This window comes from Amblyomma maculatum, chromosome 1 (genome assembly GCF_055883805.1).
Source record: "Amblyomma maculatum isolate TAMU_Amacu chromosome 1, ASM5588380v1, whole genome shotgun sequence".
Lineage (NCBI taxonomy): Eukaryota > Metazoa > Arthropoda > Arachnida > Ixodida > Ixodidae > Amblyomma > Amblyomma maculatum.
In genome coordinates, this window is record NC_139344.1 from 448,888,095 (window position 1) to 448,900,872 (window position 12,778).

Here is a 12,778-nt window from a genome sequence, read left to right on the forward strand (position 1 = left end):
AGTCGCGACAGATTACCTAACACGGTACGCTGTGACCACGTCACTTGCAAGCGGTACTGCTACTGACGTCGCTGGATTCTTTGTCCACAGCATAGGTCTGCGTCATGGCGCACCTGCAGCTATCATTACCGACCATGTAGCTGCATTTACGGCCCGCTTCACTCACGCTATGCTGAAGCTCAATGGCCTATCACCCACACAAAAATGGCTTGGTGGAGCGCCTCAACAGAATCTTGACCGGCAGGCTTTCCGTGTACGTTGATGTCGAGCGCAAAACATAGGATCAAATTTTTCCATGCGCAACATTCGCGTATAATACCACGCAGCAAAAAACGACGCAGCTCACTCCGTTTGAATTAGTCTTCGGTAGCTAGGTTACCACCCCTGGATGCTATGCTACCCGTGGACTCCCCTGACAGTGAGACTGAACTTGACGACGTAGTCACGTTCAGCGTGCGGAATAAGCGCGGCAACTGGCCAGTCAACGCATTCACCGTCAGCAGCAGGTCGATGCCGACCACTGCAACATTGGACGCCGCTATGGTACCTACAACCCAGGCGAATATGTGTGGGCCTGGACGCCTGCTCGTCGCCGCGGGCTGTCCGAAACATTACTGCGCCGCTACTTCGGCTCTAATATTGTTGTCCCCCGCCTCAGCGACGTAACGTATAAAGTTACACCAGCCTCACCAACTCGTCATTGCAAAACAGGAAGCGCAGCGACGTTATGCATGTGGTGCGAATGAAGCCGTACTACGTGTGGCCCCCCGACTGACTTTTCACGCTGCATGCAGTTTGTTCAAGATTTCAGACTCGTGATGTAACTCTTGAAGGCTTTTTCTCTGCGCTCTCCTATCTGCCGGTAACACCGCATCGGGGCGATGCTCCAGGGGAGATTGAAGTGACACGTGTAGTAGAGGAAAAAGAAGAAAGAGAGCGCAATCGGTAGAGGTAGATGACTCTGATGTGTAGGTCCGTTTTCTGAGGTCCTCGTTCCCTTGTTCAATTCTCTCGGCGCACTCGTTCAGCCGCTGCAGTTCCCTTTCAGTGTAACAACTTTTATAATATTACTTTCGCATATGCACCTTAGCACGGCTTGCTTAAAGCTGAGACTTGAATCTAATCCGAGTGGTAATTTACGCAATGTGCAATCTCACGACGGTTGTATCTTAATCAGTAGATGTGTGATAATAGAGGCCGAAATAAAGCATTAGTGATTATGCGCTTAGTCAAATAATCAACGTGAATGAGGAACCGCAAGGAATGCCAGCAAATGGGGGCTATTAACGCCATTGTGTCATACCCTTAGAGGCGAAGCTTTGGTGTCATCTAATTTTATAATCAATATTTATGAGATAACGGAAACGCAATAAAATTATAGGAGGTACTTTGACCACTCGAGAGCGATACGTTGAAGGCCTTAGGAGCTAGTTCTCTCCCCTCGTCATGGGAAAATAATGAAAAGGTTGAGTAACCCTTGCCTGTAGTTTTTCCTGACGTTTGCGTTTCTTGCTGTCGGCGAAACTAGCCTGTTTGGTGTTTGGAGGCTAAGGAGTTCACTTAGAACACATTTCACGTCCGCTAGTTACCGCGTCTACGGAGAAACTGACTGAAGAGCCGCCAGCACATTCCCTCTCATGATCTCCGCCGAAGCACAGTAGCTCCCCCTAGGTTGCCATGAAATTTCCAAGCTTGTCGCTAGATACTGTGACTGTGGCCTATCCCTACCCTCTGGACACTTGTTCGTGGATAGTGCTCTCTTCAATATCCTTTCCCAACCCTTCCCTTATCCCCATAACCCTGGTAGCCAAGAGCGCCACCTCAATTATTGATAGGCATAAGTCACGACCAAAAATTCTTTCCCACCCCCTATCCCGAAATTAATTCAAAGTAACCATAGCCACCCCAAGGTGAATTGTGCTCATTTTCTTATGAGCCTGGCGTGGAGTAGTAGTTCGCGCCCTCGACGGCTGATCGGAGGAACAGTGGTCCGATTCTCGGCGGAAAGGATCGATTTATCTGTATTAGTGACAGTGCGAAGGACGTTTTCTGACCACAATTTTCGACACCACTTTCTGCACACAGCGCGTAGGACCAAGTAGATAAGCATAGAACAGGCACGCGAACGAGTATCCGCAAACAAGCCGAACAGGGGAGCCATTAACGCCATTAACGAATTCAATGCGTGGTCTTAGCACACACTCCGTCCAGAAAAGTGAGCAAGCTCATATCAGCAGGAAATATGAGAGGCGGCCTGAAAAGAACTCTGTGCAAAGCTGCCGGAACCTTGACGTCACCGTGAAGCTACAGCGCATATAGCGCCAACCACTTAACTGGCTGTGCAATACAGAGCAAACCCAACTGACGTTACAGCGGCGTTATACGCCAATGGACGTGTTATAAAAATAAGGTGACCTAGCCTTAGGTTTGACATTTTTAGTCCCCCAAAAGCTGATTGCAAAAACGTTTGTGGTGTAGAAATAATTGATACGTCAATCAAATTGACTACTATCTATTGCATGAAAAAGTGACATTATTACAGCAGCAACAAGATGAACCTGGAAAAGTCTATCGTTGCCTTAAGCTCCATTACACGCGCTGAGTTTGGCATTTGTACTTAATATTGCTTACTTTCTTTGTGTATGTGACAAATGGAGGCAGCATTCCTCGAAAAAAAAAAAAAAGGAGATAATGATACGAAAGTATGAAATATGTTTTAACCCCTAAAGCCACCAGCTCGCGACTACTTGATGCGCTGACATGAATTGGAGAGGACTAACTTTCATAACTACGTACGCATTGCAGGTGGAAACACCAATCGTCCGCTGCAATGCAGCAAGGAAGCTCAGAAGACCAGCTGCAGCGTGCCGCGAAATACGTTTCGAATGCCATTTGCAACTCTGCAGGAGAGGTCCGATCACGCGAGGATATTGCGCAACCAACCTTGTATCACGTTATCATGGTAGTATCACCATAAAGTATGCGACCATTACTCCACATCTATGTTATTACCTTAACTCGATGGTTTCATGGTGAGGTAGAGGTAGTATATTCCCTCATGTGAAAAATAATCGTTTTTCGAATTCCGGTCAGGCTCAACTTTTCCACCGGAAAAAAATATCCACGTAAAGATGAAATTCCCTGCAGGTCTCGGGTGTGGCCTCGTCCCGATAATAACCTCTGGAAATGCAGTCTCTCTCCGCAAGAGGAACCAGCCACGCTTGTGGACTAACTGGCTACTATATATAGACATCTCAAATAGACCATGCCCGCGGTCCCCTACGGTCAATGTTTCTAGACTCGGTTAGTTTTCAAACTCGCCATTCTAGTCATGCATAGGAAACGGTACACTCAGATGGAAGTGGCTTCGCAACAGGATTGAAGAGCTTCGCTCAATCTGCATGGCAGATGAGTGACTCCGGAGCACAGCAGCCTATTTTCAACTTCATCTCAATAAATATGAGTTACAATACTCAAATTTGTGGCTGGTGAAGAAAGGCCACGAGACGTAGATTTAATATTAATCTGATTTGCCTCTTGCTGATGCCTCAGTTATTTAGCATTTTGGCCTGAGTTTACACTTAGGCACTAGCAAAGCTGCGTCCTTTGTATTTAGCTTCCCCGATATGCTGCCGGGAAAAAAAACCTGCGATCCCGGGAGTATAGCAGCTCGACCTAGCTAATTTACAACCGCAGTAGGTAGTTCTTGTAATTATTCAGGTGCGTTTGCTGCCGCCTACCCTATATCGTAAACGAGCGTGGCGAGCATTTACAGCAAAGGTTGTAAACCTCTCTATTGTGCACAGATTCTAAAATTTTGAAATGATATACCAATAAAATATGCTTTGCAGAATGACTTAACGGAGCTTATAATTTAAACTAGCGCAAAAAGAAAGGGTGAAAGTCCAAAGAAAGTGGCATTGAGAGCTCCAGCATTCACTTTGCTTCTTAATTCCGGTTTGGTTGCTTTTGACACGTTTACCTGAGCTAGAATATAAGGTAATAGCAAATCAAAGCTTTAAGACTCCGAAATGCACTTCCCATTGACGCCGTATTGTAATTTTTTTCTTGAGTTTTCGTCGCCCTTATAGCGTTTTCACGCCTTCCACTGCGCCTTTTGGTGGCTCCATTGAATAAATACGATGCAGGCTAGGGAAAACTTTCGATGGAGCACTTTTGGCAAGGCTCCACTCTCCTCGAAGACAGTTTTGACACTTTTGCATTCGATTACAAGAACGCAATTTTTCAGAATGGCTTCATTATGGAAGTGACGATCGCAGCTGCCGAGGACGAAATTCCATCCCGCATTCTTGAGCTCGTGCTATACGAGCATAAAGCTGGAGTCAACTTAAAGTTCAGTAATAGCAATAGGGTGGAAGGTATGCGCTAAATCAAGCTGAATAAAATGTACAATTGGAAGGTTCTGTGCGTATACGTGCATGTACGCACATCCAGGCGTGGTGATTCAGTTTTCTAAATCTTTGCTGAAGACGTGCAACCGGCAATGTGTAAAGTAAGAACACAATACGGCGTACTGATGAGGTACCTCACTACCCAGGAAAGCAAGAAGAGAGGTGAACAGCAGGCATTGTGGTACTATGCTTAAGCTCTAGAAATATCAGGAGGGGGAGGGGGCAGTTATACGTGCAGTTCTGAAGACGACATATTACAGAAGACAAGAATGCCTTCAGTAAATGGCAGAATGGAAGATGGACATATAAAAGCGCGAACCGGGAGGCTAAAAATGAAATGCATTTTGTACGTTCTCTAAGCCTGGCATTGTGCAGGATGTTGAGATCATCACATCTGTGCAGCATAGGGATATAGCACATCACTGCCTCGAAATAGTCCAGATTTCCACAGGGAAAGGAAGGAACTGCTATGGTAGAAACCAAACAAGACGTAGAATTGTGAAGAAAGTAACCTAATACAAGTTATCGCTGCAAAAGAAGTATTCCGCTTAAAACGAGGAATGTAACCTCATCCCAAAAGCGATGAAAAATAATTTCAAAGGCCATTACTGAATGTGCAAAGGTAGCCGTTTCGATAGTTAGTTGAAAGTGGTAACTTTAAACTACTTGAGGAAAGGAAACATCTGAGTAAGAAACGCCAAAGCACGGGAAGCGCCCAGTCAACTGACAGGATCAAACTGCGAGAGCTTTTAAAATTTGTAAATAAGCCTAAAGATCTCCCATAAGAAACTGTAATGTAGATAGCATTGAGCATGCTGTGAAGGACAGTGGTGCTCTGAAACTAAGCGGGAACTATTGCTAGGAATATAGCCGCAGTAATCAAGAACATACTGATATCAGCAGCAGTGTAGAACAGTCAGAATATACGCCGCTAACGAAGAACGAAGTATAGAAATTAGCAGAAGGAATACAAAAGGAAGAAAGCATCCGTGAAGGGTACGATAACTGTATATTTGTTAAAGGATAGTGAAGAGACTGAGCTAAAAAGCTAGCATTGCTGCATACGCAGTGCTTCACGATGTCTAGGGTTGGAATCTCTTGAGAACTTAAATGTTGCCTTAGTGCATCGGAAAGGTGGGGGAAATCTCTTGAATTAGAAACAAATCACTCGCTCTCCGGGCCGTACAACATATTTACTAAAGTAACTCCTAACTGTATTGGGCGAACTTGCATTTCAATTTACCAAATGACAGGAAAGGTTTTTGTGAAGGCAACTTCATATTAGAGTGCATTCCGATTAGGAGCCAGGTAACAGTAAAATGTTGGAAATACAATCAACGCCTATTTATAGCTTTTATAAATTACTACAAAACATTCGACTCAGTCGTAACTCACTGGCGAAGGCACATCAAAACCGACCATGATAAAGATGAGAAATACGTGATAGTGCTAGAATATATCCAGCCATAGTGCCTGCACACCAACGGTAGTCCTCTATAAAATAAGTAGTAAGGTTACCATAGGGAAATGTGTTAGGAAGCAAGATATCTCTGTGGTGCTAACCGCTTGCTTATTGGAAGTTTAGCTTACCTGAAGGAGAAGCACTAAGAGATGTTAATGACGAACATCTCAGTAATTGAAAATTCGGTGCTGACATCTTCTTGTTCAGCCACACAGAAGACGAATTCGAAATGAATATTGGCCTATTGAGGTAAAGAGCAAAGTTAGGCTGAAACACACTATAAAGGTAAGTAAAGGGTTCACCACCCTTGAAGGACACCAGTAGATGACGATAGTATCAAGGCACTAGAAGGGATACAGGAGTGCTCAGGGCAGATAGTGCAAGTAATAATGACCACAAATGTGGCATAAGGAATTGAAAAAAGATTAGTATACCGCGGCTTTATGAAGAATTCTCGGTCTATGAATGACGCCGAAACCAGTATCACTCAAGAGGAAAGAATTTAACGGCTGTACCTTGGCAGTACTCACGTATAGATACAAAACGAGGACGCTAACGAAAAGGATACAAGCTACATTCTCAGGAACCCATAAAGTTATGGAAAAAGAAATAATGGATCTAATGCTAACAGACAGCAAGCGTTCAGAATAGGTTATGAAAGCTACATAGGGTACTAACGTTGTACCCGAACCTAAGAAGGCTAGGGCTTGGGAAGGGCATGATATACAGACTAATATCAGACGGTGCCTAAGGGGAACCGACTGAATTCTTATTGAAGGGGAGCGCAGCAGGGGGAAGCGGAGAGCAAGCATATGAATTCAGTTAAATTTTTGCGGCGGTAATGTGAACGCTGCTGGCACAAGACCGTGTCAATTGGATATGAATGAAACAGATCTAATCGCTGCAGTGTGCGTATATTTTCTTTCATTAGTGTGAAATTTCAATCTTCAAATTTCAAATTTCAAGAGAAATATTCAATCTTCTGCTTTGTTTTCACCACCGGAAATTACTGAAAGCGCTTGTGAGGTATGTGTTTTGTTTTTTTCATTCTTCCAGTTGGAGCCTAGAATATACCTAGAATGACTCTAAATTTCGGGTCCCAGCAAACTCAGTAGTCAGATCACGATATCAAAAATACGACGTGTATTACCAGATATCTCGGTAAACTAGCAGAATTCTGCATTCCGTTAATGTCGCACAAGAAGCAACCGACCCGCAAACGCTCTTGTTGGCAGACGCACTTACCAGGGAAGTAATAATGTAGTTGTAGTATTCGCTCATCATGCCAATTTCGTACGCCTGCAATAAAAAAGAAGAAAAAAAGAAAAAATTACCGTTTGTTTACTGGTATTTTAAAGCGCCATAATCTACACGCGTTGGAGCAAACAGAACGTTACTACACTGTTAGCTTGGACAAGCCATTCAGTTAACTTAAACACATAATTTTACAGAATGTTGGCAAAACTATGCATTCACTTTTTAACAACATTCTAATTGCCTCCCGTATTAAATGAGCATGCAATTATATAATCACTGCTTGACAACCAAAAATTGAGAATATGCCCCCCCCCCCCCGCCCCATCTGATCACCCTAACAATCACCTTTATTGGCTGCATTGATTGCAAATATGCAAATCTCTCAGCTACATCAAGAAAAACTTGATAAATGCACAATGCACTTGCACTTTAGAATTTGCAAGAAGTAGCACTACCATATAGTCAATACCCTTAATCTACCGCCGCCTTAAGATGACGATGTGATTACTAGCTCTGCACTACAGGCAGAATGGAGATAAAATGGCACAGATTTAACGTGGTTAAATCATATGCAGATGAGGTTCTTTATCACTGCAATTTTAACTTGGATTTTGAATTGCACACTCTTATTAGCATGCACTCATAATCTGCCGCGTTTTGACGAGCTACACCAGACATAAATAAGAATTTCTATGCTAACTAAGCCACACAAACGTGCCTGCATGGCCTAGAAATAGACCGCCGGAAATGGGATGCGCGGTTCTTAATTATTATATTCAACTCTCATCACAAAAGTTCTGCCAAAGTTAACAGTTCCTGTCAACTGAACAGAGTGTGTGGTCGCGTGACCTCAAACAAACCGCCTTTCATCCAATACCCGTCCATGTGACCTGCCAACTACCAGCAGCAAGGAACATTTTAGTGAGGAGGAATGGACAAACATAAAAATCTGACCTTTGACGAAATCTCGTCTGGTTAGGTAGTAGATTTTTATGTCACATGAAAGAATAACGCCGACGAAAAACTTGTTGAAACGTCATTTACATTATTTGACAATCTAACCTTTCGGTGGGTGTTAATCTTTCTTCTGACGAACACAAGCAAAATGCCGAAGTTAAAGTACTGGTGCTGACACACCAAAGTCTACATCTCCAGCGATCCTCCCTTTACCCCAGGCGTGCATAAAATGCGAGGCTAATCATCTTCCTCTTCCTTGAAAAGTTCTCCAGAGTTCAATAGATTTTGCCTGGTATAATGAGGACGACAAGGTTACAGGAAGCGCACTGTGTGGGGGACAGCTGGCACAATACAGCCTGTTCCACGGGCCGACCTTGTAGCAGGGGAACTGAAAAACCTTGCTTCTTTCAATGTGCCTTGAAAGCACTAAGCGGAGGGCTAATGGGATGCACCAGCCAAGGTTCGATGGCTCCCTGGAAAAAAAGCCCCCCCCCCCCCCCCCCCACCTTTCTTGATTAGAGTGAAAAGACGAGAGAATAAGGGGGACCATGAACAAAGCTCTATCAATAGCGTTGTTACTTTGCGCGCCCGATCGCTTCCTGAAGTCTTCTCAATGTTATTTTGCCTTAAGTAAGGGCGCATGAAGCTGCGTGTTGTTCTCCTGCTTTGTGGAACTTGGTTCTTCTGTTGTTGAGAGCTGCATGCCACAGGGTTCTTTGTTGTAGTTCCCGCCAGGTAATTGGCTTTCTACTCCTGCTGATAATTACAATAAACCCTAGTCGGCTGGATGCCGTAGTTTGAAGCATACTACTACCCCTTGTAATCTGTACCAAGGTTTTGAGCCATTAAGACGTAAATTCAACTTGTTTCCACTCTCGGGGATAAAAAGTGAAAACTGCAACTTTTAACCGTAACAATATCTAAAGTATAATTTTTTGTGAAATACGAATATTTTTTGCCGGTAAACTTCCCTTCTCAGGCACGTCCGCATGAGTTATCATATACATTATTTTTTTTTCAGGAGTTTCGAGTTTCAAGTTTAATTTCGAACAATTCCTTTATTATTTCGTCGATTTTGTGTGCTGATATCACAGATATCTGAGAAAATATCTGTACCATATCCACAAGGATTCAGTTATGGCGGTTAAGATGACCACTCGTCCACATGCTGCGTGCTGGGAGCGCTTTATACGAGCAAATCTTTTTTTTGTTTGTTCTTAGAGAGAAATATCCTTACAAAATACGTTTGATTTGAGAAGATGAGGAACGTTTTTGCACGTTCCTGGACAACCGATTGTTATCTTCTTCCTAAATTAAATATAAGGCGCTTTCTGACTTTCTTATCCAATCCTTCCTTCTTGTTAGCTGATAGGAGCTCATCGAGAAAGAAACACGAATTCAAAACAACCGAATCACCCTCAACCCAAGATGCTGCGACCGTTAGAGCTAGTTGCCTGTTCAAAAACGGTAATATTGAAACATCTGCCCAGCTCGCTCGTCCTGGTCCTGGCATTTGGATGGTCTTCAGCGGAAACATCGATATATTGGCGTGTCTTACGTATTCTATTCGTGCCTCAGTACAGTGTTTCAGGAAAATCCTTTAAGGTGAACTACATTTTTATTAGGTGGAATTACTCGTTATCATCCACTAAACCGCAGTCCATACGTCTACAAATAAACACTGCAGAGTTTTCTGGGAATGCTATTGAGTACTTATTCCCTTAGTACAAATCTACTCCATCTTGGGGGATTTCTTCAACGCATTGGAAAGACACCGTTCCTAGCTCGATGCATTGATCAATTCAATCTTGTCCTACAACTTGATTTGGTGGCATACCTATTGTTAGCTAAGTTGGTAGAACAACCACCGCGGTCCTGGTCAGGCAGTGGGTTCATGTTCGAACCCCGGCTCAGAAAAACGTTTTGTTCAACTACGAAGTTTCTGAGAGCTCTCTGTTTTCTTTTTAGGTGCATGGCTGCCTATTGCTGATATTTAATTTTTCTCTTGCTATGTTGGCGCCTTGTTCGGGGCATCCCAGGGCTAAATGCAAGCAAGGGATTAATGGCCTAATAAATGTGCTATTAACGGACGCTCTTTCCTACGATTCCTTACGCTGTGTGTTTTAAACCTGGGACATTATGTGCCGAGTCTTGTACACAAGATTCGGAACGGCACCCTATATAACGACTGCGCCTCAATTCTCGTTCACAGCGCATGAGCTGCAGCGTCAGCACCCTGCGGAGCCAGGGGTCTTAGTGCGCAGTTTTGTTGTTTTTTGTGCTGGCGCTGCACGAATTTAATCGGACGTTGACACCTTCGGCGTGCTTACGAAGCGATATATATTCTGACATATTGCACCATCTCGTATACGCACACTTCGTTCTGTCTCTCGGCCTCTCTACTACCTTCCCTTGCCTGTTGCACCATTGGAATTCTGATTCCGTGCCTGCCGACGTGATGGTGGCACGCGGGCGCGGATTTTAGGGACCGTCGTCGGCAGCTAGAACTGCGAAAGAACAGCTAATCCAATTTTGAATTCTTGACCACACCGTCCTTCATAGCCTGTGTAACATCACACGTAAAAGCTCACCAGGCAAGCTTTTTTTCTTTGTTTGTTTTTCTTCCGCGGAAGAAAGTGGTAAGATATAGAAACCACTCGCCTCTTCTGTTTTTTTGTGCAAATACTTTTCTCGGCGCATCCTTGCAAATTTACCATGAATAAAGTGTACATATCTAGCTTTTGAAACAATTAAGCATGCTTAGAACTAGTGATATGTACAGCGCAGAGCATAAGAATAGTACTATATCAGTATTCATTAGGCTAAGAAGCATAACCCATAATGTCATTACTTGCCTGCCCTCAGGCGATTCAGTCTACACCAGAAGATAAACATAAACTTTGGAGGTATCCACATGCCGCGCAAACCAGGATTGACAAATGCTTCACGTGGTGTTCTTTTTGCGTTTATAAATTGCTGCAGAAAACGGTATGTACATATCAATAAACTTGTTTCTTGGGTTTAATTCCATGCTTTCGGGTAAATAAAATAATTATTACCTGTTACGCGTTGGTTTAGCGGAAAACCATGCGGTGTATTTGAAGCTGAGTATATGCTTCAGGAAGGAAAAGTAGAAAGGTTGGCTTGAAAATCAATATGCAGAAGACTAAGGTAATGTTCAACAGCCTCGGGAAAGAACAGCAGTTTACATTAGGTAGCGAAATACTGGAAGTAGTAGGCGAATATGTCTACTTAGGACAGGTAGTAACCGCAGATCTGGACGACGAAAAGGAAATAAGAAGAATACGATTGGGATGGAGCGCATTTGGCAAGCACTCGCAGATTATGACTAGCAGCTTACCGGTATCGCTCAAGAGGAAAGTATACAACAGTTGCATCTTGCCTGTACTCACCTATGGGGCTGAAACGTGGAGGCTAACCAAGAGAGTTCTACTTAAGTTGAGGACAACCCAGAGCGCTATGGAACGAAAAATGGTAGGGGTAACATTAAGAGATAGAAAGCGTGCAGAGTGGGTCAGAGAAATAACTCAAGTTACCGACATTCTAGTAGAAATTAAGAGGCAGAAATGGACATGGGCAGGACATGTAGTGCGAAGAGAGGATAACCGATGGTCGCTGAGGGTAACAAACTGGATTCCAAGGGAAGGAAAACGTAGCAGGGGGCGGCAGAAAGTTAGGTGGACGGATGAGATTAAGAAGTTCGCAGGGGTCAAGTGGATGCAGCTAGCACAGAACCGGGTTAAGTGGAGAAATATGGGAGAGGCCTTCGCCCTGCAGTGGGTATAATCAGGCTGTTGATTATGATGATGATGATATGCGTTGCATGATAGGTTTACTTGTTTGTATACTGCGTAACTATAGATATCCTACTACACTGGCATCGTTCTGTGCCGCCTCTTGTGCCGCCCAACGTTAATGCTAGTGCTCGCCTTCCTGATGGGGCCAATTACACCTCAAGTCAATTTATGGTTTTTCGTTTCGAACGTTTTTCAGTGTATAGTGGTAAATAATATTGCAAATATTAAGACAAAACGGTTGTGTTTCCCATTTTCTGGATATATTAAGTGCTGAAACTTGGGTTTTTCTCTTTTTTTTTTTTTTGTCCACCGTCGAAGTGTGCACTTTTCCTTTGTGTAAAAGCGTTCGCCTGACGTTAAACAGGCGTCTTTCAGTAATTTATGGCCAGCTTCTCCCCGGGCCACCCTCTGCAGGATGCCCTGGGAGAGGGGCCAACGCCGAGACAAGCGGACCGCGGACACTTTCCGACCGGAGGAAAAAGGAATGCGGGCAGAACTAACAGGGAGCCCCATCAATGAGCATGCCTCTTTCCGAGCTCTTGCTCCCTTTTATAGAAGTTGTATTGGATCCTTAATTGTTCGTTGTAAATAAGCAAAGCTACTTAAAACGACAAGAGCCTAAACGAAGTTAATCAATTACAACATTAAGTACACGTTTTTATTCTGGCTTTGTCGAAAAAAAAAAAACTTGAGTTCATCGCTCTTCGATGACGAAGAGCTCGAACGTCTTCTTGCAAAGTTCATTCCGATATTTGTTGTATACCCTCAGGAGTGATACTAAGGGTAAATATATTGGCTTGAGCAATTCTTCCAACGATGGTAAGGCGCACAGCTAAGGACTTTGCTGTCGAGAGAGAATATGTGCAATAACA

At 43.7% G+C, this 12,778-nt stretch overlaps 1 protein-coding gene across 3 annotated transcripts in view; it reads right to left on the reverse strand.

Moving 5' to 3' along the window:
- LOC146209635 (glutamate receptor ionotropic, kainate 2-like) overlaps window positions 1-12,778 on the reverse strand; it is a 363,010-nt gene that overhangs the window by 335,091 nt on the left and 15,141 nt on the right. For 2 of the 3 annotated variants that reach the window (XM_084602915.1, XM_084602911.1), the window contains exon 3: window positions 7,120-7,173. In XM_084602915.1, the coding sequence (XP_084459041.1) occupies window positions 7,120-7,173 (54 nt within the window). Of the gene's footprint in view, window positions 1-7,119; window positions 7,174-7,208; window positions 7,278-12,778 lie in introns of those variants that run through there. The other variant, XM_084602922.1, reaches the window with a different exon arrangement.